The sequence below is a fragment of the Pteropus vampyrus genome, unplaced genomic scaffold (genome assembly GCF_000151845.1).
Source record: "Pteropus vampyrus isolate Shadow unplaced genomic scaffold, Pvam_2.0 Scaffold488, whole genome shotgun sequence".
Classification (NCBI taxonomy): domain Eukaryota; kingdom Metazoa; phylum Chordata; class Mammalia; order Chiroptera; family Pteropodidae; genus Pteropus; species Pteropus vampyrus.
This window is the reverse complement of record NW_011889269.1, coordinates 519,724-546,479: the sequence shown is the minus strand read 5'-3', so window position 1 is coordinate 546,479 and position 26,756 is coordinate 519,724. Positions and strand designations below refer to the sequence as shown.

General features: G+C 37.6%; 1 protein-coding gene across 11 annotated transcripts in view; it reads left to right on the top strand.

The window, feature by feature from the left end:
- Positions 1-26,756, top strand: part of CHD8 (chromodomain helicase DNA binding protein 8) — a 52,213-nt gene that overhangs the window by 4,791 nt on the left and 20,666 nt on the right. For 3 of the 11 annotated variants that reach the window (XM_011382757.2, XM_011382758.2, XM_011382752.2), the window contains exons 2-10: positions 12,323-13,383; positions 14,191-14,562; positions 15,314-15,699; positions 16,711-16,825; positions 22,557-22,739; positions 22,821-22,889; positions 23,239-23,294; positions 23,816-23,933; positions 25,423-25,506. In XM_011382757.2, the coding sequence (XP_011381059.1) occupies positions 12,541-13,383; positions 14,191-14,562; positions 15,314-15,699; positions 16,711-16,825; positions 22,557-22,739; positions 22,821-22,889; positions 23,239-23,294; positions 23,816-23,933; positions 25,423-25,506 (2,226 nt within the window). In that variant the 5' untranslated portion in view covers positions 12,323-12,540. Of the gene's footprint in view, positions 1-7,242; positions 7,337-12,322; positions 13,384-14,190; positions 14,563-15,313; positions 15,700-16,710; positions 16,826-22,556; positions 22,740-22,820; positions 22,890-23,238; positions 23,295-23,815; positions 23,934-25,422; positions 25,507-26,756 lie in introns of those variants that run through there. The other 8 variants (XM_023524703.1, XM_011382754.2, XM_023524705.1 and 5 more) reach the window with 8 other exon arrangements.

The window sequence follows — 26,756 nt, the reverse complement described above, 5'->3', positions numbered from 1 at the left end:
TCCCACCATTCTTCTTAGCAGATAAGCTCAGCCAAGTTTCTAAGAGTAATTTTGCTTTGAGAGAAACCTTTAGTCGTACTATTTTAAATTATTGGACAGGGAATAATAAATTCCTTTTTATTTGCCTACTGTGTGCCAAACATTGTATATTATCTTTTAATCTTCAGAATAATCCTGAAATGTATGTGATGTTAGCTTCATTTTACAGAAGAGAAAAAATAAGAGTTAGGGAGGTTAGGTAACTTAACTAGGAGTAGGATTGTGGTCTGTTGGATGGACTTCAGAGCCTCATTCAATTATCCATTCTGTCTCCATTTAAAAGTTTAGGGCTGACCCCTGTGAGAGAATTGTCTTTGAGCACAACGTTAGACAAGTAGTCATCCCTGTAGCCTGTTAAACCTGTACCTTTAGCAGTTGTAGAACCTTGAGAATGTAAAATTTCTTTGTATCTCTGCTTGCTAAAAGGCAAAAAGAATAGTTTGTTTCTTTTATTTAACTTAGTTGTTTTGAAGATAAGATTATGTGAAATACTTTAAGCTGTGCAGAGGAAAATCACTTGGTCAGTCTTGGAAATAACACCATTTTTTAGCCAATGCAAGTCAAACTAGCACAGTAAATTTTCATTAGTCCCATGTCACTGGGGTCATTTTTTGTTCCTGGAGACACAAGTGTGATAATAACAGTGCTTTATAATGTGTCCCCCACCTCCCTGCACTCACTTTTTAAACATAAATGTTGCAATGAAAACAATCATTTGTAAATTAAGTAAATATTTATATTTTCCTGTTAGGCTGAAGAAATGTATGTATACTTGGCCCAGTTAAAGTAGGGCATGTAGGAGTGGTATGGGGGAGCATAAAGAAAACCATATCTCTGTTATTTAAATTATGTATAGATATAGATATAGATAGTTACTTATGCTGGGTGTCCAAAAGTGGCATCAATCAAGGTGGATCTATTCATCTGGAATCCAGAATATTATTTTCACTTTGGTGGCCATATGCCAGTGAAGAAGAACTTCTCTAGATCCAATCTAACCTGACCTAAGGGCAGTGATCCTTAAAGATTAGGATCTTATTTATGTCTTCAGACTTAGGCCAAAACCCCGGAGTTTTACTGGGGAAAAAAAAAATCTGTAATGAGGCTGACTTAAAAATGAATGTGCCCTCTTTCTGAGCCATATTGGTATGGTGTCATCTATTTGCTTCTTGCCACAGCTTTAAATTGACTGCCACCGAGGCTTTATGGTCCCAAGCCTAAAAGAGATAACTAAAATTTCATTACTTTCAACAGTGATTATCACACTATAGAAAGTCTTTAATGTGTATTGCATGCAGCCCCTTTTGCTATATGTAAGAGCTGTTTTGCTGCAGGTCCTAAAAAAGTGAAGATGTTTATGATTTTATAATGCCTTTTATGAATGTTTCTGGTAGGAAACTGCCAGTGCCTATTAATTGGTTACTATCTCTGCAGTCTGAGGGAAACCCTTGCTTTTGCTCAGAGACCTCCCCATTATATCCCTTCGTAGCCCTACTCCTAAACACCTTTGGCTGGAAGTTGAAAATGCATTCATTCGACAAAAGGATATCGAATACCCATGACTACCTGCAAAGGGAGTGTTGTAAAGAACAAGTCGTACACAGCCCTTGCCCTTGTGGAACTTGTATTCTAATATGGGACGGTGGCGGATATCAAACAATTAACTATGTAATCAGTTATTCAATCTCTACCACAGAAAAGAAGTTATGGATGTTACAAGAGAATTTGTTATAGGGGCATGTAACCTAGAGCATAGCATAGTAGAGTGGTTAAGATTGTGATTTCTTAAGCCACTCTGTCTGAATTTGAATCTGGCACAGCTTTTTATTAGTTGTGGAATACTAATATCTTTGCACTTAAGTTTCTTCATCTGTAAAATAAAGATAGTTATGTCAGGCTTAAGAAAATGAAATAGGTGCATACATTTTCATTGTTTAGGAGTGCCTGGCATGTGATGTACACTGTATAAATCTGGCTGTTTTTTTATCTGGGAGGTCGGGGAAAGCTTTTTTTTTTTTGAAATGATGATGTTGAAATGTGCTTTGAAGAATAAGTAAGAATTAAATAGGCAGAACGGAGGGGAATCAGTTAGAAGGCAGTTAAAATAGTTTAGAAAAGTGAGGATGGTAAATTGATCCTGAATGGCAATAGAGGCGGAAGAGGATGGATTCGAGGGATATTCAGGAGATAAAGGTAGGATTTACAAATATTGCATATGGGTAGTAAGGAAGAGAAGAGGGTTCGTGGTTTCTACAGCCATGACTGAATAAGAGATGCTGGAGGATGATTACCGTGTGTGTGTGTGTGTGTGTGTGTGTGTGTGTGTGCGTGTGTGTGCGTGCGCACGTGTGTGTGCACATGTGCATTCATGGTGGTAGGGATGGAGGAGACTAGACAGACTACCAAGGAATTGGTGTCCTTGAAGTCATAAGCCTCTTACAGGGAGAGCTCGACAAGTGGGTCAGTCAACGAGGCTGGAGAAACTACCAAGAGCTACTGAGTAAGCAAGTGGATATACTTGCTGGAGTGTAGAGTTGACATCTTGCCCAGAGATGTGAATGAAAGACATAAGCATATAGATAATTGGTTGAAAAAAGTAATAATAATTGAGGCTATATATGCGAATTAGACATTCTCAAAAAGAAAGTATAGAATGAGAAGAAAAGAGGGCTCTAGGACCAAAGATTGGTGAACTTCAACAATTAAAGGCTGGTAGAGGAGAATAGCAAAGGGGAAGTGTGGTAGAAGAGGTAGAAAGCAAACCAAAAAAGTGTGATGTCCTGGAAGCCATCTGGAAAAAATGTTCGAGGGTGGGACTGGTTTTTCCAAAGTCTTTGTGACTCTTCCTCGGATCCCTGAGAGTCTTAACTTAGATCTCTCGTAACTCAAAGTTGGATACTAGTGATTTTAGAACATATATAGCAGGTTTAAGCTGACTGAAGCAGTTAGTTGAACATGATCTTCAGACTCTAAAATCTAAAGTGTAGTTATTCCTGTTTGCTTTAAATTAGATTTAATATACAGGAAGAGAGCTAGAGTATATATTCCAGCTCACAGGTATTAGCCTGCTGAAATTAATGAATTATTTTGGAGGCTATTGATATGAGTGGTGATCTCCTCTAAGGCTGATTAGCATCTTTGAGGTAGGTAGACTCACTGGCAAAAACATTTTTTTCCCAACTATATATCCAGCAACATTATTTGAGTACCTCCTAGGACAGTGGTTATATGCCAAATACTGTGCTAGGTGTTTCGTTAATCCTCATTAGTAGACCTGTAACTTGATCCCCCCTTTGTAGAGAGGAATGAACTAGACTCAGAAAGTTCATTTACTTGGTGAGACATAAATTTGAACTCAGATCCCTCTGACTTCAAAACTCATTATACCTCTATGTACAAATATAAATAACATAACAAAGTAGAAGATAATTATCCTAAAAAAGTACTTAACAAAAATGCTATGAAAGCTTCTATGGGACTGATTCCTTTTTGCCTAGCAACGAAAAGTAGAGATCAAAATTGTTAAATCCAATGGACATTTTAAAGTTCTTGTATTATTGGATGTTTTTGCTTTGTCAGTATAATCACTTTCCCCCTGTAATACTTTGCTTTTTGCTTCTGTGACATTACACTCTCTGCTTCTCTAGCTTTTCCTTCTCTACCTGCTTGATAGGTATAGCTTAGTCTGATTCTTACATCCTGATGTTCTCTTGGATTTTTCTTTAGTTTTCTCACTCTACACCAAAAATCTCAACAATTGAGTTTTCAACTAAGCATTTTGTTTAGCCTGTATAGTGTTTAAAACATTTTTTAAAAAAATTAGTTATCTACATTTGAAACTTAGACAATTTACATAAAACTTTGTATTTCTGGCTTTTGAAAAATCTGAAATTCTCTCAACCTTGGATGTGCATTTCCATATGACAACACTTAACTAGAGCTGAATAGCAGCCGCTCCCTTTGGAATGGACATGGGTTCTCCAGTTCTTCATGGACCCCAACATTCTCTATTGTCTCTCTACCAGTATTGGTGCAGTTTTTCATATACTTGCTCTGCTCTTCACTCCCTGGGTAATCTTCACTCTTAAAACTACCATTTAGATACTGATAACTCTTTCCCAAAGCTAACTTTTAGATTTATACATCCAACCTTCTATTGAATATCACTTCTTAGCATACTATAGGCAACTCAGACTCAAATGGCTGAATTCATCTTTGCCTCTCAACTCTTGGTTCTACCAGATTTTATCTAAGTATAACCCTGCTTTGTCCCTTTCTTCCCATTGTTACCTTTTGAACCCCATTGTTACATTGCTATGATTCAGGCCCTAATCATCTTATTAAGATTCTTTGCAAACAACAACAAAATCATCTTTTGGCCAACTTAAGCAGAAAGGCAGTTTATTGGAAGGATATTGTGTAGCTCACAAAATCAATGGGGATGCTAGAGAATCTGCTTTAGAAAATGATATGAAACCAAGTGAAGTTAGAGACATGGAGAACATGGCCAAGGTCACACAACTGAACAGTCTGTTTAGGATGCTACAGTAGAACTCTGATGTCTGCTGTTGCTGAATATTGTTTAACTGGTTGGTTTTGGGTCTCTGCATTAACTCTTCAAAGTCAAAATTCCTCATGGGAGTGTCTGCTTGAACTAGCCTAGGTCCTGTGTGTACTTTGTCTGTGCCAGGAAGAGGAGGTAAGCTTTACCTCCCCCCCACTGCACCCCCAGCTCTTTAGTGGGAAGTAATATCCAGCCTCCCTTTGGACTCTTACTTTGAGCTATTCCTCCAATATAGGAGGGGGCTTTTGGTTGCTGGACAGAAAGAAAAAATCGGCAAATAGCCCCACTATACAACCCTTTTCTGGACTACCACAGCAGCCTCCTAACTGCTTCTGCGTCCTCTGTTTTTTCTTCCCCCAAATCTATTCTCTATCCAATAGCCAGAGTTAGCTAACTAAAATGCAGATCTGATCATGTCATTCCAAGTTTCAGTGGCTCGTCATCCACCTATAAGAAAATACTTTAACGTCGTATTCAGGGCTCTCCTTGCAGAGTCTGGCCCTTATCCCTTCAATCTCATCTACCTCTAATTTCTTTGTGACTTACACTTTGGCAAGACTGAATTACAGAACTACTTAGAGTTTTCGCTGCATGTCTCATGTTGTTTCTCATTGTTCTGCTTTGTTTTGCTTTTCCTTTTACTGTTCTGCTACCTGAATACCCCTTTCTTGTAGCCCACTTACCTTCTTCCCTAGTTAATGCTTCCTCGCCCATTAAGAAACTACTTCCTCGATACCTTTCCTCCTAAATTACTAGGTCCCTTTCATCTGTGTTCCCATAGTAGCCCCCTGCTATTTCATTACACATATCGCCTTGTATTATAATTGTCTATATTTGTCACTATTGTCATACTCCCTACTCTTCACCTTTTCTCACATATATACACGGATATACTCCTACATATTGTGAGTTCTTGAGGGTAGAAATCATGTCTTATTCATTTTTGGTTCTCTAATAGTACCACATTACTTAGTATATTATCTTTTCAATAAATGTTGAGATAGTGAAGAGGCATTTGTTATAGATCTTAGATCATAAGTAATTTTGGTAAGGCTCAGAAATGACATAAGGATGGCATAGAATGTGAACACAATAGCATTGGCTAGGCCCAGATGAGAAAAAAAAATATGACAACAGTAAGTTGTCTTTTTTTGTTAGCATGTTAAGTATATATGTAGAAAAATGGTGGGAAATAAGACTAGAAAGACAAAATGTTGTCTTAAGATTTATGTCTTAAGTAACAGGATACCTTTGAAAGTTTTAAGCAGGAGACTGATTTGACCATACTGTGTTTTAGGAAATTGGTAGCAGAATAGATTAGTAAAGGGAGAGATCAGTTATGAGATGCTTATACAAGCAACTGCATAATTCAAGAGGTGGCAATAGAAATAGAAGCGTCATATGTGAATCCTAATTTTGCCACTTAATTTCATAGTTGAATCATTCAACTCTTGCTGTTTTCTCATCTGTACAAGAGAGCTGACTTGATATGATTACCAGTCTTTGTCAGCCCTGAAATCTGTCTGTGATACATTGTAAGAGTCAATGGGACTTGGCAAATGATTGAATAGTGGATACAGGAGAAGGTTTCAGAGACACTTTTGAGGTTTTGAGCCTGAGTGAATGGGAAAACAGTACTGTTATTTACATGAGTATTAAATGGGTGTTCATAGCAATAATGGAAAATGCCAGAATTTTTAAAAATAAGAGATCTACGGCCAAGTCGAACTTCTTCCTCATTTTTGTCCTAGAATACTGGAAAGTAGGATTTCAGTGTTTGAGGATGGTTATATTTTAGGGGGAACTAGTGGTTAGGAGGTAAACAACCATTTTTAATAACAGTTTACTTAAGCTTGCATACCATCATTCTGGGGTTGACTAGTCTCATTGGAAATTAGAGTGGTCTCAAGTGGCATTGCAAAGTGGACACTGACCGATATGTCAAAGGGGTTGAATTTCAACAGAAATGAGGCGGGGTGGGAGACCAGGTTTGGAGGTGAAGAGTGGGTGTGTGCTTTGGCAGGGAGGGGGCTGGGACTTATTAGAGAGCCCCTGGGATTACCTTCTAGAAAGAGATACTGCTGTCCAAGAGTTGGAGTGTCAAAATGCAAACTAGCATTTTGGGTTGTGGCAGAAAGAGTGCTTTATCTTTTAAGAGTAAACTAAAAGTCCCCCATATTCCAGCAACTGGACTGACTTACTCCCATGATGGAGGGAAGCTGTGGTTCCTTTCGATGGGTAGCAGGGATAAGGTATAGTCACTACAAGCATAGGGGTTGACAGAGCTGCTTGAAGGCAGAGGATTCAGAGGGAGGCAGAGTTGGCCTAGTGTAGAACCCTCTCTCCTGAGTTTATGCTCTTTGGCGTGCAGATTACAGTGTAGGTGGTAGGGAATTTAATCCTGAGGACTAGTTTCCCGCAGCATGAGACCTTTCCTCTGGCCAGGCCCCTTTTTTTTTCAAGCAAGCTGCAGGCTTCGCCTCGGCCCTAGAAACCGGATAGGCCTCTCCGTGCGCTCTCAACCTAACCCGCGTTGGCGGGGGAGGGGGAAGCTCTTCCAAGTCCCACCCTTTGATCTGTTTTGCGTCTTTGCGCCTCTGGTGAGTGGCAGTGTAGTTTAGCCAATGAGGACGCGAGGCGGGCAGGAGCATCAAGTTGGGTTGCGCAGGAGGAGGGGGAACTGGTGCTGGAGAGACAGCGAGAGGGGCGAACCGGCCCCCCACGCCGCTGCAGGTAAAGGCACCTCTGTTCCCCCAGTGGGATGAGGCACAGCTCCTTTTCTCTTTCAAGGCATGTCCGTCCTTCCGGCCTGTAGCTTCCGCTGTAACATTGCTCCGACCCGGGCATCCACACCCCACCTTCCCCCCGCATCTTCCCGTCTTGGCCATCCCCACTTTGGAGGGCACCCCGCTAGTTCCCTCCCTCAAGTGCATGTACTTCATCTCCATTTTGGGGGCTCCAGTTGCCAGAAATCCCCCGCCTCTGCTCTATGGGCCTTACTGGCACCAACCCCGGCAGTATGAGCAGGTAATGTACCCGGGTCCCCGCCACCCCCACCCCCAGCCGTGTTTCCCTGTTCATCAACCTCTGACTTCCTTACCTTGCCTCTTCCCTTCTCTCATTTGAGCACATAATTTCTGTAGTTTCTCCTTTACCCTCTGAACATATGTACATGCTTTTTAGCTTTCATAGTTGCCTATTTTGCTTTTCTTGTTTATTCAGAAGGGCTCACTTTACCAGCCATGTTTGCCCCCAAATATCCATTACCCCTGATTGAAGTGTGAGTGCTTTTTCCTTAAGTAACTGGGGGAAACAAAAACAGAGTAGCCACATTTAGCAGTGAGAATGGTGAAGATAGAGGAAATGGCCTAGGATCTCGATCTTCTTGAGGAAATCTCCTGAGTGGCTCCAAGTTAAAAGCTCCATTTTTTTATGGTCTGTGTCCGTCCATCCTGATCCCTTGCTGACCCTGAATTGTGATTACATTTACCTCGGGTGTTTATTTCTGGGTTTCCCAACGTGTCCATGGTACAGGTTTTAAATTCTTTTAAAATTATGTTGGTGATTTTCATTTTAGGCCTTCTGCTTATTTTATTTTCAAGGGATTTCTCATTTAATTTAAGCTGCTTCTGCCCATCTTGTATTTCAATAACATGTGTTTATGTCTGTCTGTCGCTGATCCTGTGAAAAGGATACAGTTTCCGATAACAAGAGCTATACTTTGAAGTGAAATAGTTTCTTCTTTTATGAATCTTTGAGCAGTTAGAGGTTAAGCGGGCATAGGTGGTACTTTGTAAAGTGCATAATACCAAAAAGGGTCAGCATTTGTCATTATAGCATTTGTTCATTATCTTCTAAGAGGATGGGCAGTACAGAGAAATCTAAATGAAGAATAGATGTCTGTAGTTCATTTTATATAATTTTATTTATTAAACACTGATTTCTATTGCAGTGTTTCTCATCCATCATAAACAATAACTATGATAAACTCCCTTCTTGAGAGACCATAAGAAATCTTATCCTACCACAGAGGTATTGATAACCCTCCTAAGCCAAGCATGTTTCTCTCTCTGCACCCCTCCCCCCCCACCCCCATGGTCTTTTATAGATCCTCACTAGCCAAAAAGATTTTGTCCAGTTTTACTGAATGAAAACAATATGTATTTTCCTTTTCCATTTGATAAATATAAAATTATAATATTGAATATACATTTTCAAACTTCACATACCTTCTATCCCCTAGTTGACAATCACTGCTTTGTTGAAAAGTAAGGGGAGATTGAAATGGAAAAGTATAGAGTAGAATTAAAACAAACTCCTTTGTGATCAGACAAGTTGTTACTGAAATTGGTGAGGGTGAGGAGACATGTAAAATAAAAGCAGGAAAGTGGGAACCCAAGAACTATATTAAAAGCGATAAAGCTGCAAAACAGCAGTTTATACTTACATCAAGGGGAAAAAATAGTTACCCCTTGAAGAAGGAGGTGAGATGAAGAGCTATTATATAAAGTATTTCTTAGTGTTAACTGGCTGGAGAATATAGATGGATGGTCTTGGATTTTAACCTTAACTGGCTAGCTTGTTCCATTTCTCTCCAACTTCTCCTTTCAAGTTGTCCATCATTATTCTGGTAATTAGTTTGGAATTTTTAGTTACAGCCATTAACTTCTCCTTTTGAGCATATACATGTTTCTCTTCTGGGCAGTGGTAGGTCAAGACTGGCTTTGCATTCTCAATATGATAAAACCTGGTATGATTTCTTTATTTAGGCAGTTGCTTTACTTGGGATATCCAAGTGTTTCATATACTTGAATGCTTAATAACTATTTTTACTACCATTGTTTGAACCATGGAAAGAGAAGTCGTGGGATAGATGAGCTTGGTAGGATAAGCCAGATGTGGATACAGCCAGGATGACCCACAAATAGGAGCAGAGGGAGGGAGTAAAGAAAGTTGGAGGTATGTTGGGAGAGCTTTAGTCTTTTGAGAGTCAAGGACAACTTAAAGATGAGAGTTAGAAAAGAAGCAGGAGACTAGGATTTAAAAATATGTGCAAGATGAATTAGGTCGGTAGAAGTGAGTTGATGGACTGGGACTGAGAAGCAGTGAAACTTTGTGGTGTGACATTAAGTCCATGGTGAGATTTTTAAATTATTGGGCCCTGACTGAACCAGGAGGAGCTGAAATTTGGCCCCAAAATTGGGAAAGGAGATAAATGATAAATGCCTTAATCTTTAGAAAGTTATCCTTGAGTTATATGGGGATAAGGAAATATTTCAGAAACTGTTAGCCTTATTTCTTCCATTAAAAAATAAAATCTTCTCTGTCTGAGTTTGGACTCCTGTCAAAGGAAGGAACATTTGGATGAATAAATAGCAAGGAGTTGTGGAAAAGGCAAAATACTCCATGGAAGAAAAGGCAGGTTATAAACTATTATTAGCATAAACTTCTAGTTAGTGGAAACTTTCACTATAGTTTTTATATGACACCTAACTGTTAGACATTTAGTGTAACTTCTCTTAGATATTTAGTGTAACTTCTCTGACAGTGAATAAGAGGTGTGAAAGATAATAGGTAGCAAAGTAAGGGCATATAACTAGAAAAAAGTTGATAACTAGTAGTCTTGAGGAAATGTATAAAATTATTGAGTAGATTTTCATTAAATCAAACATTAATAACTTTTCTGATGGCCATTTTAAGTAACTTTGGGGGCAGGAATTAGGAGAGGCTAGAATGAGCTAGTGGAATAGTTTAGCCAGGAGTAGGAAGTGATAGGGATCCTGGGTGAGATGTGAAGGGTATACATTACTGAAACAAAGGAAGATCTTGTTTAAAATTGGTGGAGATGCCATGTATACTTTGTAATTTTGACTGATGTACCAACTACTGATGAGTGTTCTATTTATCTATGTCTGAGTTTCTGGGACATTTGCCCACATTACTGTGTTGTTTAATAAGGATAACTAAAATGAGTTAAGGAAGGGAAGAAAATAGTTTGGGGGTTGTGTGGAAAAGCCTCCTTCAGGCAAGTATATACTGTGTTACTGACAAATTTCTACTTTGGTGTCTTCTAAAAATTAGAAGAAACAGTCTTTCCCTGCTTATGAAATATGATGTCATCATACACTAAAAACAGATATAATTTTTTAATATAGTTTAGTTATTGTGATGAACTTAACTGTTCTTTGTCTTAGATTTTCCTTTTTCCATCATTTTCATAAACTTGAAGTCCCAGATGTGGATTTAGTAAACATACTTTCAATTATTTGTAGAATAGTTTTTCAAAATGGGGTGCTTTCTACTGTCTCATCTTAGAATTAGGGAATATGATTTTGTTTCTGCAAGGACTGAATGTTTCATTCCAGATAACTGCAAGCAAATATATTAATTCAATAAATATTTTTTGAGTAGCTACTGTATATGTGATATCATGCTGGTTCTTTAGGGATCCACAGATAAATAAGACGTGGTCCCAATCATCCAGGAACTTTTTTGTCTCTTGGGGAAAGAGGAGCTGGGCCACCATGCAAGATTGTGCCAGGCTGTGCATTGAACATATTCATTATCATCATTGATGATATGATTAGTATGACAATTTTCCAGCAGATGGCAGACAAGCATCTTGAGTAGCAGGCAGATTTTTATAATTTACACGAAGAAATCATTTGGGCCTTCAGAGGGTATGGACAAGAGACTCATCATTTTCGTAAAATATTGAATAAAAGTGCTTTCAATAAGGTGCAAACAGCACTGTGGTATTTAAATGAAGAGAAGGACCAAGCCCTCACAAATTACTGTTGTTACAGCGACAGAGTTTCAGGGCTCACCTTACAGAGTAGAAGACCTTTGATGGTGGGAAAGATTTCAGCTAGAAGAGGTGTTTGGGAAGGGGATGAAGGTATTCCAGGCAGAAGTTACAGCATAATAGGCAAAGAAAGACATTCAGATAGGAATCACGTTAAGGCAGTAGTCTTCTTGGATTGGAATATAGGAAGTGATGCGAGGAAAGTTGGAAATATAAACTGGAATTAAAATGTAGGATTCTTTGAATTCCTTGCAAAGGAAGTTTTTATCTTAAATATGAAAAAGGGGGGAGGGGATTCAGAACAGAAATGCTATGTATAGATTAATTGATATGTTAACTAGTATAAAGTTTATAAAATTTCCTGGGTAAAATTATACCATAAGCTTAGCAAAATTGTACTGAGCTTGGGTAAAGGTGCTATTTTTGCCAGTAAGTAAAAGTATCTAAAATACAAGGGAAATTTACCCAGAAATTTATATATCCAGAAACCTTTATCACTGAAATGCTGCTGGTATATTGTTAAGTTCTTTCAAATAAAGAACCCTAAATAGAAGATGAATGACTGTTAAATTTCCTAATCTCTACCTAAGAATGACAATTGTAAAAAAAAAAAAGATTAGAGACAGCTGAATGGCCTTGAAAGAAGCTTCAATGTGTGTAGGTATAAGTCAAAAAAGGGGGTTGGTTGATTTTATTTGTTTATTTATTTATTTTAGTTTCAGTTTTTTTATTTATTTAGTTTCAGAAGCAGAAATTTGGGTGTTACTTCTGTTTCGTCTCTGTTCTCAGATTACCTCTCATTTCCTTCTCTTACTATTTTGATGTGATTGGATATTAAGAGTAGTTAGTACCTAAGAAAGAGAAATTTTTTCTGAGGTCACCTACTTTGCTTATTTTCATTTGTCTTCCCACAGCAGGAGTTCCACCATCTTCCTCTGAAGACCTAGCCATCTTGCTCCATGAAGGTCAGGACAATCTGACATGCACTTGTTTCTTGCCTCTTTACCTGAAGAGTAATCTTCTTCCATTGTGTACATTTTTTTCTTAACAGGGGAGGGGAGGGGAGAGCCAGTACCCCCCCTCCCCTTCCCTCCCTAGACCTTGGGGAAGTACCTTCCATTGCTTTCCCAAGATGGCAGACCCCATCATGGATCTGTTTGATGACCCAAATTTGTTTGGCCTGGACTCTCTGACTGATGACAGCTTCAACCAGGTCACACAAGACCCCATTGAGGAAGCCCTTGGACTGCCAAGCTCTCTGGACTCCTTGGATCAGATGAACCAGGATGGTGGAGGTGGTGATGTGGGGAATCCGACAGCAAGTGACCTGGTCTCCCCACCAGAGGAAACAGCCCCCACAGAACTTCCCAAAGAATCAACAGCTCCAGCTCCAGAATCTTTAACCTTGCATGATTATACCACTCAGCCCATCAGCCAGGAGCAGCCAGCCCAACCTGTCTTACAGACACCGACGCCAACATCAGGACTTTTGCAGGTCTCCAAGAGCCAGGAGATCCTGAGCCAAGGGAATCCTTTCATGGGTGTCTCTGCCACAGCTGTGTCCTCCAGTAGTGCTGGAGGGCAACCACCTCAGTCAGCCCCTAAGATTGTTATCCTTAAAGCCCCACCAAGCTCCTCAGTCACTGGTGCCCATGTGGCACAAATTCAGGCCCAAGGTATCACCAGCACAGCCCAGCCCCTGGTGGCTGGCACAGCCAATGGTGGAAAAGTCACTTTTACCAAAGTGCTAACCGGCACTCCCCTTCGACCAGGTGTTTCCATTGTCTCTGGTAATACAGTGTTGGCCGCCAAGGTCCCTGGGAACCAGGCTACTGTTCAGCGCATTGTCCAGCCCAGCCGACCAGTAAAGCAGCTGGTCCTACAGCCAGTTAAGGGTTCAGCTCCTGCTGGAAACCCTGGGGCCACAGGGCCCCCACTGAAGCCTGCAGTTACACTGACCTCTACACCTACCCAGGTGACTTGAGTGAAAGGGGGAGGTGAATTTTGGTTTAGTGGAGGGCCCAGCAAGTGTCAGAGAGCACACAAGAGCTAGCTCTAGGAAATCCTGTTTAAATTCCATCTTTACTTTTTATCAGTTAGTGTTGACAGCACGTACTTATTACTTATCAGGTGGAAGCAGTTAGTGTTAACATATTTTTTGAGCTCTTACTACATGTTTACACTACCTAGTTGGTGCTGAACGAGACAGCCACAGTCCCTCTTCTTACAGAGCTCACAGTCTGCCAGGAAAGAGACATGTAGACAAGAATTCACAATAATGTGTGATATAAACTTTTATGAGAAATGTAGTATGCTATGAGAAAAAGAATCATTTTTTTAAAAATGTATTTATATTTGTAAGACTTACAGAAGCTTTGTATATCTTTCCCTTGTTCTTATTACTAAGATTCTCCTCCTCCTACTTTGCCCAGTGAAAAGGCTAGTTTCTATTGTAAGAAAGTAGAGGACCGAATAGAGGACCAAAAGAGTTTGAGAGGGAGGGTGTAAGTAGTATTAAGTGGTATTAAGTAGGACCAGTGTAAAGAAACTGTAAGAAGGCAGATTTCAGTTCAATATAAAGACTTTTGTTCTAATAGATTTCCAAAAAAATGGAACGACTGCCTTAGAAGGTAGCCTCTCATCAGTACAGATAGAAAGATGAACAAAATGAATTATACTATTTTCTTACCCTCAGTTTTGATGATTCTAGGATGAGGAAAACTGATGTAAATATTTAAGTGTATACCATTCTTAAATAATGTACCTCTTGTAATTTCTTTAGGGTGAATCGAAACGCATCACTCTGGTCCTCCAGCAGCCACAGTCTGGAGGTCCCCAAGGACACCGGCATGTCGTGCTAGGGAGTCTACCAGGCAAGATAGTGTTACAGGGCAATCAGCTAGCAGCCCTCACTCAAGCCAAGAATGCCCAGGGGCAGCCCGCCAAAGTAGTAACTATCCAGCTGCAGGTGCAGCAACCACAGCAGAAAATCCAGATTGTACCACAGCCTCCATCATCACAGCCGCAGCCCCAGCAGCCACCCTCAGCACAGCCAGTGACTCTCTCCTCTGTGCAGCAGGCTCAGATAATGGGACCAGGACAGAGCCCTGGACAAAGACTTTCTGTACCACTCAAGGTGGTGCTGCAACCACAGGTGAGACTCACACAGGAAGGAAAAATAGACTTCTCAGTCCCTTGCTATTACCCTAGGCAACCACTCGTTCAATGTGGGGCCAATCTAGATTGATAACTCTGAACTGAGATGTAGACTTTTATTTCATTTGCCTATGGAAACCTTGTTTCAATTATATCCTGAAAAGATTTGAGAGTTATTGTTAGGTTTGGGATAAGAGATGATTTATATAGTATATGTCTTTGAGCTGTTCATTTATCATCTTTTTCTAATGTTCTTGTGAAATAAAAATGGTTTGAAATATCCTCTCATTTGAAAAATAGAGAAATAGTCTTAAAGAGGTTAAGTGATTATCACACCTCCCACCCCCTAGGGAGATAAAGGTAGGCCAAGAGTAGAATTTGAGGGTTTTTTTGTTTTGTTCTTACTTTTAGCCCAGAAACCAGTATTGGTTATATTGTTTGAAATTTTTCTGGAACAGTGGACATGAATATTGACATTAGGAGCATGGCTAAAGGATTTCGAAGTTTAGTTTGACACAACCCTTGCCTTTTCTTACCCCCTTTTCACCAAAAACCTTTTTTTTTTTTTTTTTAATGTCTAGGTTTAGTGAGACTTAGTCTGAGCCTGATTCTTGAGGAATTAGAGAACTAAAGTTTCTAACCTACCTGCTTACAATCTGGAATTTTTTTTTTTTTTTTTTTTTTTTTTTTTTTTTTTTAGGCCATTTAGCTATAAGCATGTTGAAATTTTAGTCTCTTCATTTCTATAGGCTGGCTCTTCCCAAGGGGCCTCTTCTGGACTTTCTGTAGTTAAAGTCCTAAGTGCCAGTGAAGTGGCAGCACTGTCCTCACCAGCAAACTCTGCTCCTCATACTGGGGGCAAGACAGGAATGGAGGAAAACCGCAGACTGGAGCACCAGAAGAAGCAAGAGAAGGCAAATCGGATTGTAGCAGAGGCCATTGCAAGGGCCCGTGCCCGGGGTGAGCAGAACATACCTCGAGTCCTGAATGAGGATGAGTTGCCCAGTGTTCGGCCTGAGGAGGAAGGTGAAAAGAAACGCAGGAAAAAGAGCAGTGGTGAAAGGCTCAAGGAAGAAAAGCCAAAGAAGAGCAAAACATCTGGTACCTCCAAAACCAAGGGCAAGAGTAAGCTGAAGTGAGTACTTTGCTATTCTAATGGGACATTTGAGGAAAGTGCACTTATTTTTAAATTAGTTTTGAAAGGAAATACTTGTATTTAGTAGCAATAAAATTCAAGGTGATCTGTCTGTCAGAGGGGATAATAAGGCCTTTCTTTTCTTTGTCCTAATGCTTAAATTATTTGTTAAACAGAAATTTTAATAAATTAGCATATTTTGAAAGAGAAACACTAAGACACAGGAAAGATCATTGTGTTGGAGGTTAAAAAAGCTGTGACTGTGTTTTTATATATTCTTACTGATTTGGTATCACTGTAGTGTGGAAGATTTCTCACTACCCCCTCACCCGCACCTACACTAGTATAAGAGAGCTGCTGGAGACGTAGCTGCCCTGTTCTTGCTTCTCATCTGTGAACTAGATAAGAGATTTCAGCAAACACTGTCAGTCTTAAGCAGTGTGACAGAACGATGGCTTGCTATATAATTCTTGTCACAATTGAATGTCTTCTCTTTCCCTTTCAGGTCTTGTAGCTTCATTCCTTTAGCCTGGGATTCTTCAGGCTTTATGGTGTAATTATAATAATGCTTTATATTTATATAGGATTTTTCAGCTTTTTAAAAACAAGTTTCATATCTGTTCTTATATGATCATCAACTGTCAGGCTAGGTATCATCAGTGTTTATAAATAAAGAAACTAATACCCAACTGGGACTAAAATAAGACCTTGTAATTCTTAGTCCAGTGTTCATTCTGCTATCTTATGCTACCTTCCTTCCGGTATTTGTGAATACAGTGGTAGCAAGGATTGGTCAAATCTGGTATAAAGGTCAGCCAGTGGTTTTAAGAAACCTCAATATCTTTTTTCCCCCCAAAACACCCTACTCAGTAACTGTATGACCAACAAACTGAAGATCTAGACACTTCTGTCTGGAAGCTTAATCTATAATGGTTTAGATTAATTATATTTTCTTATTCCTAAATTTTTCTTGCTGTTATTGAAAATGATTTTATTTGTTTTCTATTTTAGCACCATCACTCCTGTAGTGGGTAAGAAGAGAAAGCGTAATACCTCATCTGATAATTCAGATGTTGAAGTCATGCCTGCACAATCACCCCGGGAAGATGAAGAAAGCAGCATTCAGGTAAAAGGATCCCTAAAGAACTTAGTAGGAAAATCATGTTTAGTTCTGACAACCCAGGAATAGATACAGAGAGACTAGAAGCCTATATACATTTCAACAGTTTTTCCAAACAAGAGGTAGGACCTGGTCATGGTAATGTCTTTTAAATTTTTATCTTTTTAGGTAAAAAGCATATTACTATAAAAATAGCAATACTCATTTTCTCAAATTCTAGTGTTTTAAAAACTGAGCAAATATGAAATCATGCTACATTATAGTTGTTATGGCTGTATCAGTTCTTTGGTTTATTTAGCATTGTCCGGCTATCCCTTTTGCCTTACCTTTTCTATACTTCAGGGTTCTGACTCTGAACTCGGGTGCTTAAGCACAGTGTTTTTTCCTGCCTTTTGAGGATGAGAGACATTAGAAGACAATAAAAGAAGCTGGACCAGAAGAACTTTAGTTCTCAGTCTCTGATTGTTGCCTTACAGTGACATCTTTGGCTCTATCTTCCAACCATAGAAAGAATCTGGTATTAAGATTCAGGAGACTCATGGTACTTCTAAGTAGCTCTATGGGCCTGGCTCATTTGCTTAGCTGTATCTGAGTTCCTCATCTGCAAATGGAGGTTTGGGCTAAACAAACGTTAAGTGCCTCTCTAGCTATTAATATTTATAAATGCCTCCCCTCTTGCTTAATATACATTCAGTACGTTGACAAACTGATGCTTGGGGTCTTCTGGGAAAAATTAACATGTGTAAATAGCCAAGACATTTTTGAAAAGGAAATTGAGGCAAAAAACTAGATTTAACAGACATTATATTATGAGTTTTCAGTTAGAGAAGAAATAACATTAATAAAAGATTAATAGAATCTAGAAATAGATTCATGGTTATGAGAATTTCATATATGAATTAAAATGCCATTTTAAATTAATGGAGAGAAAGATTATTTAATAAATTATATCAGGACAACTGGCTACCCACTTAGGAAAAATAAAACTGGATTTCTGTGTCACTCCTTAAACAGAAACAAATTGTAGTTTAATTGAAACTCTTAAGTGTAAAAATTGAAATCATAAACTTTCTATAAGACATGAATTTCTTTATAATTTTCCAGTGGGGTAGATCTTTACAAGGGATTTTAAATTCAGAGGTCAAAGGAAAGATTGATACATTCAGCAATAAAAATTATGCATGTATCACAACAGAATTTCATAAACAGCAGGTTGGTTGACAGCGCAGACTCTGGAGCAAGATTTCCTGGGTTCTCGTCTTTACTATTTACTAACATAGTCACTTTAGGCAAGTTTGCTTAACTTCCTGGTACCTCAATTTCCTTATCTCTAATATGCAGACAATACCTACCAAGTAAGATTGTTAGGAAGATCAAATGTAAACATTTATAAAGCACATAGAACAGTACTTAGCTCATGCTAAGAGAGTATAAGCATTATATATGTGTTTGTTAAATAAATAAAGGGTTCGATAAAGTGGTAATCGAAAAACAAACTGAAGGCAAATCTTTAATACTAGAATTACAAAGATTAATAAAATTTAAAAAGCGGTTTATTAGTCTGTTAGCGCTGCTGTAACAAAATACCACAGTCTCGGTGGCTCAAACAACAGAAATTTATTTTCTCACACTTCTGAAGGCTGGAAGTCCAAGATCAAGGTGTTGGCAGGTTTGGTTTTTCTTGAGGCCTCTCTCTTGACTTGCAGATGGCCAACTTCTTGTGTCTCCATGTGGTCTTTTCTCCCTGCATACATCTCTGGTGTCTGTGTGGCCAAATTTCATCTTCGTATAAAGACACCAATCGAATTGAATTAGGGCCCACCCTAACAGCCTCATTTTAATCAGCTCTTCAAAGATCCTGTCTCCAAATACAGTTGCATTCTGAGGTGCTAGGAGTTAGGGGACACATTCAGCCCATAACAAGCGGTAATACCAGTGTTGGCAATGAAGTTGAGGAACACTTAACACATAGTTGATGGGAGAGTTGAGATAATCTTTTCAGCAAGTCAGTAGGTAACAAAATTGAAAATGTTAATACTCTTCGACTCAGTGATTCTGTACCTAGTTAACTACTTTATGAAGAAATTCTTAAAGGTATGCTGTATGTATTGTAGTAATATTTGCAATAGCAAAAATATCCAAATTAAATGTCCAGTGGTAAAGAAATAGTTAAATTATGAAAATCCATGCAGTAGACTGCTGCATGGCAATTAAAAACAATGAAGTACAATAGGATGTGCTAATGTGGAATACTCTACATGTTAAATGAAAAAAGCGCGGTGTAGAATAGCGTATAAAACACAGGCATACCTCGTTTTATTATGCTTCACTTTATTGCACTTCACAGATACTGTGTTTTTTATGAATTCAAGGTAAGGCCCTCCATTAGCAAAAAGATTATGACTTGCCGAAGGCTAAGATGATGGTTAGCATTTTATAGCAATAAATTTTTTTTCATTAAGATATGTACATTTTTTAGACTTGTTGCTATCATACGCTAAATTACAGTACAGTGTAAACAACTTTTATATGCACTGGGAAACCATAAAATTCTCATGACTCACTTTATTGTGATATTTTCTTTAATGCGGTGGTCTGGAACCAAACCCGCAATATCTCTGAGATATGCTTATATCTCTTTAATAACTTTTAAAGAGAGAGACAGATTACATACAATGTATGTGCATCCATTTTTTTTCCTGGAAGGATACACAAGAAATTTAATTTTAAGAGTATATATCTTTGAGGAGAGGGGTTGAAGGGTAAGTGGATCATGATTACTGTACTTTCAATTTTGTCCTTTGGGATTGTGAGAGTTTTTTTTTTTTTCTTTTTAACACCTTGGCTATTTACCATTTTGTTTTTTAGGTTAAAAAAAAGTCCATATATATGAGTCTGTCTATATATTTGTGTGTGTGTGTGTGTGTGTGTGTGTGTATGAATGTGAAAAATTAAACAGTGAACAAAAGTAGATACTATGAAAGTCTCCCAATCTAAATCTCAACCTCACATTCCCACAATTCTCTTCCCCAGGGGTAACCTCTATTACCGTTGTTTTTGTGTATCCTTCCAAAAATATTTACGTCCATGAACACTCTGCACTTCTCCTACTTAATATCAGTATTCCATACTTACTCTTCTATACCGTGCTTCCCCCACCTCCCAACAATACATTTTGGATGTTGTTCTTTATCAGAAAAGATTAATCTAGCCCATTCTTCCCTCTCCCCTCATTTTATTATGAAAATTTGAAACATATATAAAAGTAGATTATTTAATGAAGTTCCAATTCCATCACCCCAGAAAGTTCCCTTGTATTCTCTTCCAGTCCACCCCCACCACAGGCAACCATTGTTCTCATTTCTATCACCATAGATTAACTTAGCCTGTTCTTAAACTTCATGTAAATCATGTGATTTATACTCTTGAGTTTCACTTCTTTGAGCAGAATGTTTTTAAGATTGATTCATGTTGTTGAATGTATCAGTAGCTCATTTTTTTCCTGAGAAAGATTTAGCAATATACCACAATGTTTATCCATTCTCCTATTGTTGGACATTTGGGTTGTTTCCATTTTGGAGCTGTTACGAATAGGGCTGCCATGAACAATCTTAGTACATGTATTTTGTGAATATAGGTTTTCATATCTCAGAGCTAAATACCCAGGAATGGAATTGATAGACCGGAAGGGAGTTAAGCATATAAACATATAACTTTTAAAGACTCTGCCAGCTTCCAAAGTGATTGTGTCATTTTACACTTCCATCAGTAATGAGAGTTCTGGTTCCACATCTTCAACATTTGGTGTTGTCAATGTGTACCCCATTCTTTTTAAATATTTCTATAGTATTTCACTTTTTGACTTTATTGTATTTTGTTTAACCAATCCCCTATTGCTGGGCATTTAGATTTTTCTCCGGTTTTCTACTACAAGTAATGTTACAGAGGTTTGCACACATGTAAAATTATCTGTAGGATAACATCTTTGAAGTGGAATTGCTGGATCAAAGGATATTGTAACATTTTCTTCTGTAGAGGTCATGCCCATGTGTACTCTCACCAACAGTGTATGAGTTTCTGTGTCAGGTATTTGATCAGACTTTATGATTTTTGCCAGTCTACAAAAAAAAAATAAAAGTATCAGTTTAGTTTGTAGTTGTAATTATTTTATAATGAGTGTAACTTTTATTATGAGTATCCCATTACATTTAAAAACATTTGTGTTTTTTTTCTTAACTGTCTATTCATGTTATTTGCCCATATTTCTGTTGTGTTGTTGATCTTTTTCTTAGTTCAAAAAAACTCTTTATTCTTTATTATTTCTCTCAACTTTATTTATAATGGATTATATTATGTAGGGTGAAATCAATTTATTTATTAGAAACACCTTCCCTACTCCATGATTATAAAAAAATTCTTCCATGTGTTTTCTTTTAGAAATGTTATGTTTCTATTTTACTTTTAAATCTTTAGTCCTTTTATAATTTTATTTCTTTCATCCTCTAGATAGCTAGCTCTTTGTTTTCAATTTCATTTATAGAATATCTGCTTTTACCTTACTGATTAGAAGTACTATTTTTATCATGTTCTAAATCCACATAAGCATTTTAGTCTATATTTGGACACTATTTCATTGACCTGTTTATCTCTCCTTGGAGAGGTACCAAGCTGTGTCAGTTAGTATAGCTTTATGTTGTCCTTGGTATCTGGTAAGGCCCAATATTCTTTTTCATATTTTTCCTGGTTATTCCTTAGATGTTTATTTCTCCATTTGGATTTTAGAATCAGCTTATCTAATTAAAAAATTTTATTTTGTTTTGTCAAATTTATGTAATTAGGAAGAATTGTCTTTTTATTTCAGAATAGTATATATTGGTATTTATTCAGTTCTTTATGTCATACTATAGTGTTTTAAAGTTTTCTTAATATAGATTTTACATATTTCTTACTAAATTAATCCTTTCAGTAATCTTTTTGTTTTTGTAAATAGACTCTTTTCTTTTTGTTATATTTTCTTGCTGAGTCTACATTAGAATACTGTTGATTTTTAAAAATTCATTATGCCGAGCAAGTTTGCTCAATTCCAGTAGTTCTGTTTCTAATAACTTATTTGATTCTTTTGGGTTTTCCAGTGATATAATCATGATTGAAGAATAATAATTTTCTCTCCAGTTTTTAAATCATGAGCTACAAGTATTACTTAAGTTACTTAATTAAAAAATGTTTTATTCAACCACTTGAAAAAACAAGGTAGATCTAAGATGTATTGGTATGGAAAACATCTAAGAAGTACTGTTAACTAAAAAAGTAAGCAGCAAAACGATATTCTACTTATTAAAACAAAACTTTAGAACTAAAACAAAGAAACAGAATTAGAAATGAAATATTCTTGGACCTTTGCACGTCAGAGTTGCTCCTGCTGATGTGAAGTACATTATACCCTGCAGGCTGAGAGTCCTGTTTTATTTCCCAAAACTTCTTGCCAGTGGTACCCTGTTTTTTTTTTTTTCAGGTGGATTCTGGTTCTTTGATAAAAACAGTTTAACAAATTAATGTATTCATTACATAGAACAAATTACATGGGTTGACATATATAATTTGATAAATAAACTCTTTAAGTTGATTTTTTTCATAGAGATTTTGGAGTAAAATCTAAGTATATGACGATAGGCAAATAGTTTTAAAGGTCTTCTCTCAGAGGCTAAGCAGTTAACTTTAACCATTTTTGCCTTTACAGAAGAGACGCTCAAACCGTCAAGTTAAGCGAAAAAAATATACAGAGGATCTAGATATAAAGATCACAGATGATGAGGAAGAAGAAGAAGTGGATGTAACTGGTCCAATAAAAACTGAGCCTATCCTCCCTGAACCAGTGCAGGAACCAGATGGCGAGACTTTGCCTTCCATGCAGTTCTTTGTGGTAAGCTGAGAACTTAAGCAATTTGAAAGATTCGTTCTGCTGCTCACAATCTCTGTTGACTGACTGCATCTTTTGCTACAGGAGAATCCCAGTGAAGAAGATGCAGCTATTGTAGACAAAGTGCTTTCTATGCGGATTGTGAAGAAGGAGGTGAGGCCTCCTATCTTTATTTTAGCCCATAATGCTACATTCACAGGCTTTATTTAATGAGCACCTTTGGGTGTCAGGATATATTGCTACAGTGTAATTACGAGAGATAATGGAAAATTAGCTAAAAAATAGGAACTGTCTTATTGCCTTTTTTGCTTATCTATTTAAAATAGATAAAGACTTGGTTTCTCAAATTATCAGGCCTTTAGTATTGAAGTACTAGATTAGTTCTTTAATCCTTCAGTCAATTCTAGGAGCATTGGTGTAAAGCTCTACCACATATGGTTAAAATTAAAGGTTCGTTCTTTGACAAATAGAGTATTAGTAACTGTAATTTCTTTCTTCTCAGCTTCCTTCTGGACAATATACTGAAGCAGAAGAATTCTTTGTCAAGTACAAGAACTAGTATGTGATCTGTGCAAAAAGCTTTTCACCCCAAATTCTACAGGGTTGTAAAAAGTTCTCCTGTATAGTCTATCCTGGGTGGGAATGTGTCCCTTTTTTATAGTCTCCTTGCTCAAATTGTTCTTTTCAGTAAGGAAAATGGCTATTCAGAGAGATGATTAGGAATTGACATGACTCTTAACTATTACCCTGTGGGAAGGTGGGGTGAGGGTGGTTTCTGATAAAATCCCTTGTGGTCATCTATACCTTAGTCTAGCATTAAGACCTTGATACTCAAAGTGTGATCCATGGACTAGTAGAATTAGCAGCGTTCGGGTGCTTGTTAGAAATGTGACCTTTTAAGCCCACCCCAGACCAGGTGGCTTGTGCTCAAATTCAAGTTAAGAGGTACTGATCTAAGAGACTGTCTCCCCATTTTAGCATTTACTCATTATGTCTATTTCTGGCTAATCCCCAAATCTCAACACTAGCCTACCAGTTCCCCTTCTCGCACCATGCCTGACTATTTCCATCCCTTTTAGCTCCTATCTGCACTGTGAATGGGCTACCATTTCCCAATTAGAGAAAGATAAGAGGATCCATCAAAAACTAAAACGCTTCAAAACAAAAATGGCTCAGATGAGACACTTCTTCCATGAGGTAATTAAGAATAGGTATTGCCTATCTATTGCAATAGAAGCCTAAATTACTGGGGTTATCAGACTTGATTCTTCAAAAGACTTAACAGTTGTTTTGTATATATGGATGTAAGGTTTTAATTTTGATCATTGAACTTTATTTAATTCCCCCATGCTTGGTTTTCCCAGGTCTAAGTATGGTCTTTTTATAAACTGTAGAGTATTTTGATATTGACTTACTCAGTATCCATGAAGTATTTTCCAAATAGATGATAAATCTCTCTGGTCTGCTTTAGGCATTCTTCTTCTTCTGTCAGTCTTCAGCAGTTGATGGTGTCTGTAGCCACAGGCAACCATATCATTGAGAAAATACTTGTTTTCTCAAATTTCTAATCCAACATAACTGGAAATAGTGATAAAGGAGTTTTAATTTCCCACATCCAGTGTTACTGCTAAACACTGGAGCATGCATAAGGGTCTTTTTGAGCCAAATTTACCCTTTGTTTTGGTTTGAAAGCTTTGTGTATATATTCCTTTGCCAAACTGAGTTTTTTATCTTTATTTTATATACAGTACTAGGTGCCTTGAGAAGAAGGATTATTTTTCAAAGCTTCTTAGAGCTAAAGGGGAAAACGCCTAGTAAAAAAGGTTGAGAGAAGGAATAATGTGTAGCTTCAGCAAAAACAAAAAACCAAAAAACCAGTTTTGTCTGAATACGTCTGATAAAGCTAACTTTATACCACCAGAGTTGCCAATAAATGAATTATTTTCCACATTACCTGGAGAGGGCAAGTAGGACCATGTAGGTTTATAATTTCTTCTTATATGAAAATGATAATGGGTTTTGTTTTTCCATCTGTGTTCCCTGAAAGGCTAATTTGTGAAATGTATAATAAAACTGTAATCCTGTTCTAACTGGTATTAGATGTACAATTTGTGACCATTGAACCAACCTTTGCTAACTAACTCATGTGCCAGTTTCATCTGCCTTTATACATAGGCACTTAACCAAATTTATCATTTGTTTATTCATTATTTATTATATGCTAATCACTGTGGTAGCCAAACCAGACATGGTCTCTGTTTTCATGCAGCTCATTGTCTAATTGAGGGGAGAGAGAGAGAGATTAAAAAATAATTCAGATTGTAATAAGTGCTGAGAAGGAAAGAGCACCAGGAGATAGAAGAAGGAAAAAAGGCCTACTTTACTTGAAAATGAAAGGGAAGACTCCTCTGAGAATTGAATCATGAATAGGAGTTAGCAAGGACATGGAAACACATAAATAGTATCCCTGGCCCAGGGAAATAACATATGTAAAGCCCTGAGACAAGATTAAGAACTAAAAGGACAATGCAATTGGTGGACAGTAGAGAGTGAATGGCCCAAAATGAGATCAGAAATTTAGGCAAGTAGGTGCAGTTTGCTTTTAGTTTTGGTTTTATTCTGAGTGCAGAGGGTTTACTGGACAGTGATCATTTGATCTTATTGTTGGATTTCATAACTCCTCTAGGATGAAGAGCCCTTCAATCCAGACTACGTAGAGGTGGATAGGATATTGGATGAGTCTCACAGTATTGACAAGGACAATGGGGAGGTGAGTTGGTTCATGGTTCAGGAACATGAAAGGCCTCTTATAGATTTCTACTGGTCTGCTTACCCTTCCTGTATTTTTCTGATATGGCTGTAAAGGTATTTTTGAATTTTTCTGAGAGATCCTTAGAATGATACTAGGAAGGTAAGGGAATAGGAAGATAGGCTAATAGGAAAGATTCCCATAAAGTTAAACATGTTGGAGCTATATATATAAGTACTGGGAGCTAATGTTGACAAGTACTTATTCACCTTGGTCTCATTTTCTCGCAGATTTTATAAGGGAGACCCTTGACATTCACTTGGTGGTGAGAAGTGGAGAGAAGAAAAGGGATACTTCACAAATCTCCAGACTTAGGAATGTAAAAATACTTGTACAGACTCTTAGCTTTCTCTATGTTTTGTTGACAGTTATTTATTTCCCAAACTTACTATCAGTTAAATGTAATTTTATTTGTTATTAATACAGATCTACTGCATTCAGATCTGTACTTTTAAATAGGTAGTGGGGTCCCACTCCCACAGATTCAGATTCAGTAGGTCTAGAGTGGGATCCAGAGATCTGTATTTTAAGTTCGTTCTCCAGGGCATTCTCATGTATATAGCATGATTTGGTAATCACTGCACTAAAGCCTTCTTAAGATTGAGAGCAGATTAGAAATATGCTAAAACACTTGCTGATACAGCTTCATAAATCACTTTTTATTTTCCAAATAAGAGTTATATAGATCTAAGCCATCAGGGAATTCAGCATTCTCCCATTTAAATTTATTGCAAACTGACTTAGGTGTGATTCACTTTAGAATTCTTAACTTTCTTTTCACTTTCAGTAGTAGTTGGTCTAGCTTTGCACGGTCGTATTTCATAAAGTTTTTATCACTTCTGACAGTTACTACTTACACAATGATGAATAGAAAACAACAGAATCTTGTTAAGATGTTAGTGCTGGGTGGTAAACTGGGCTCACTTACAAGCTAAGTGATTTGCTCTCATACATCATCCTTATAGGACCTAAGAGTCAAAGTCTTTCCTCTGTAAATTCTAAAGTTTACTCTATTTTATAAGGTCACTCAGATAGAACCTTAGGTGTCCAAGGCCAGTTACAATTCAATATTTCTTCAAATCCTAACAAGCATGTGTCAGATAACATATATTCTGCTTTTTGGGTTAGGGCTGGGAGTTCATTTGTAGGAGGTAAGTGGAGAATGGATGAGTTATTAGTCAGGATAGGGTAGTTACTATAAAATTGTTCGT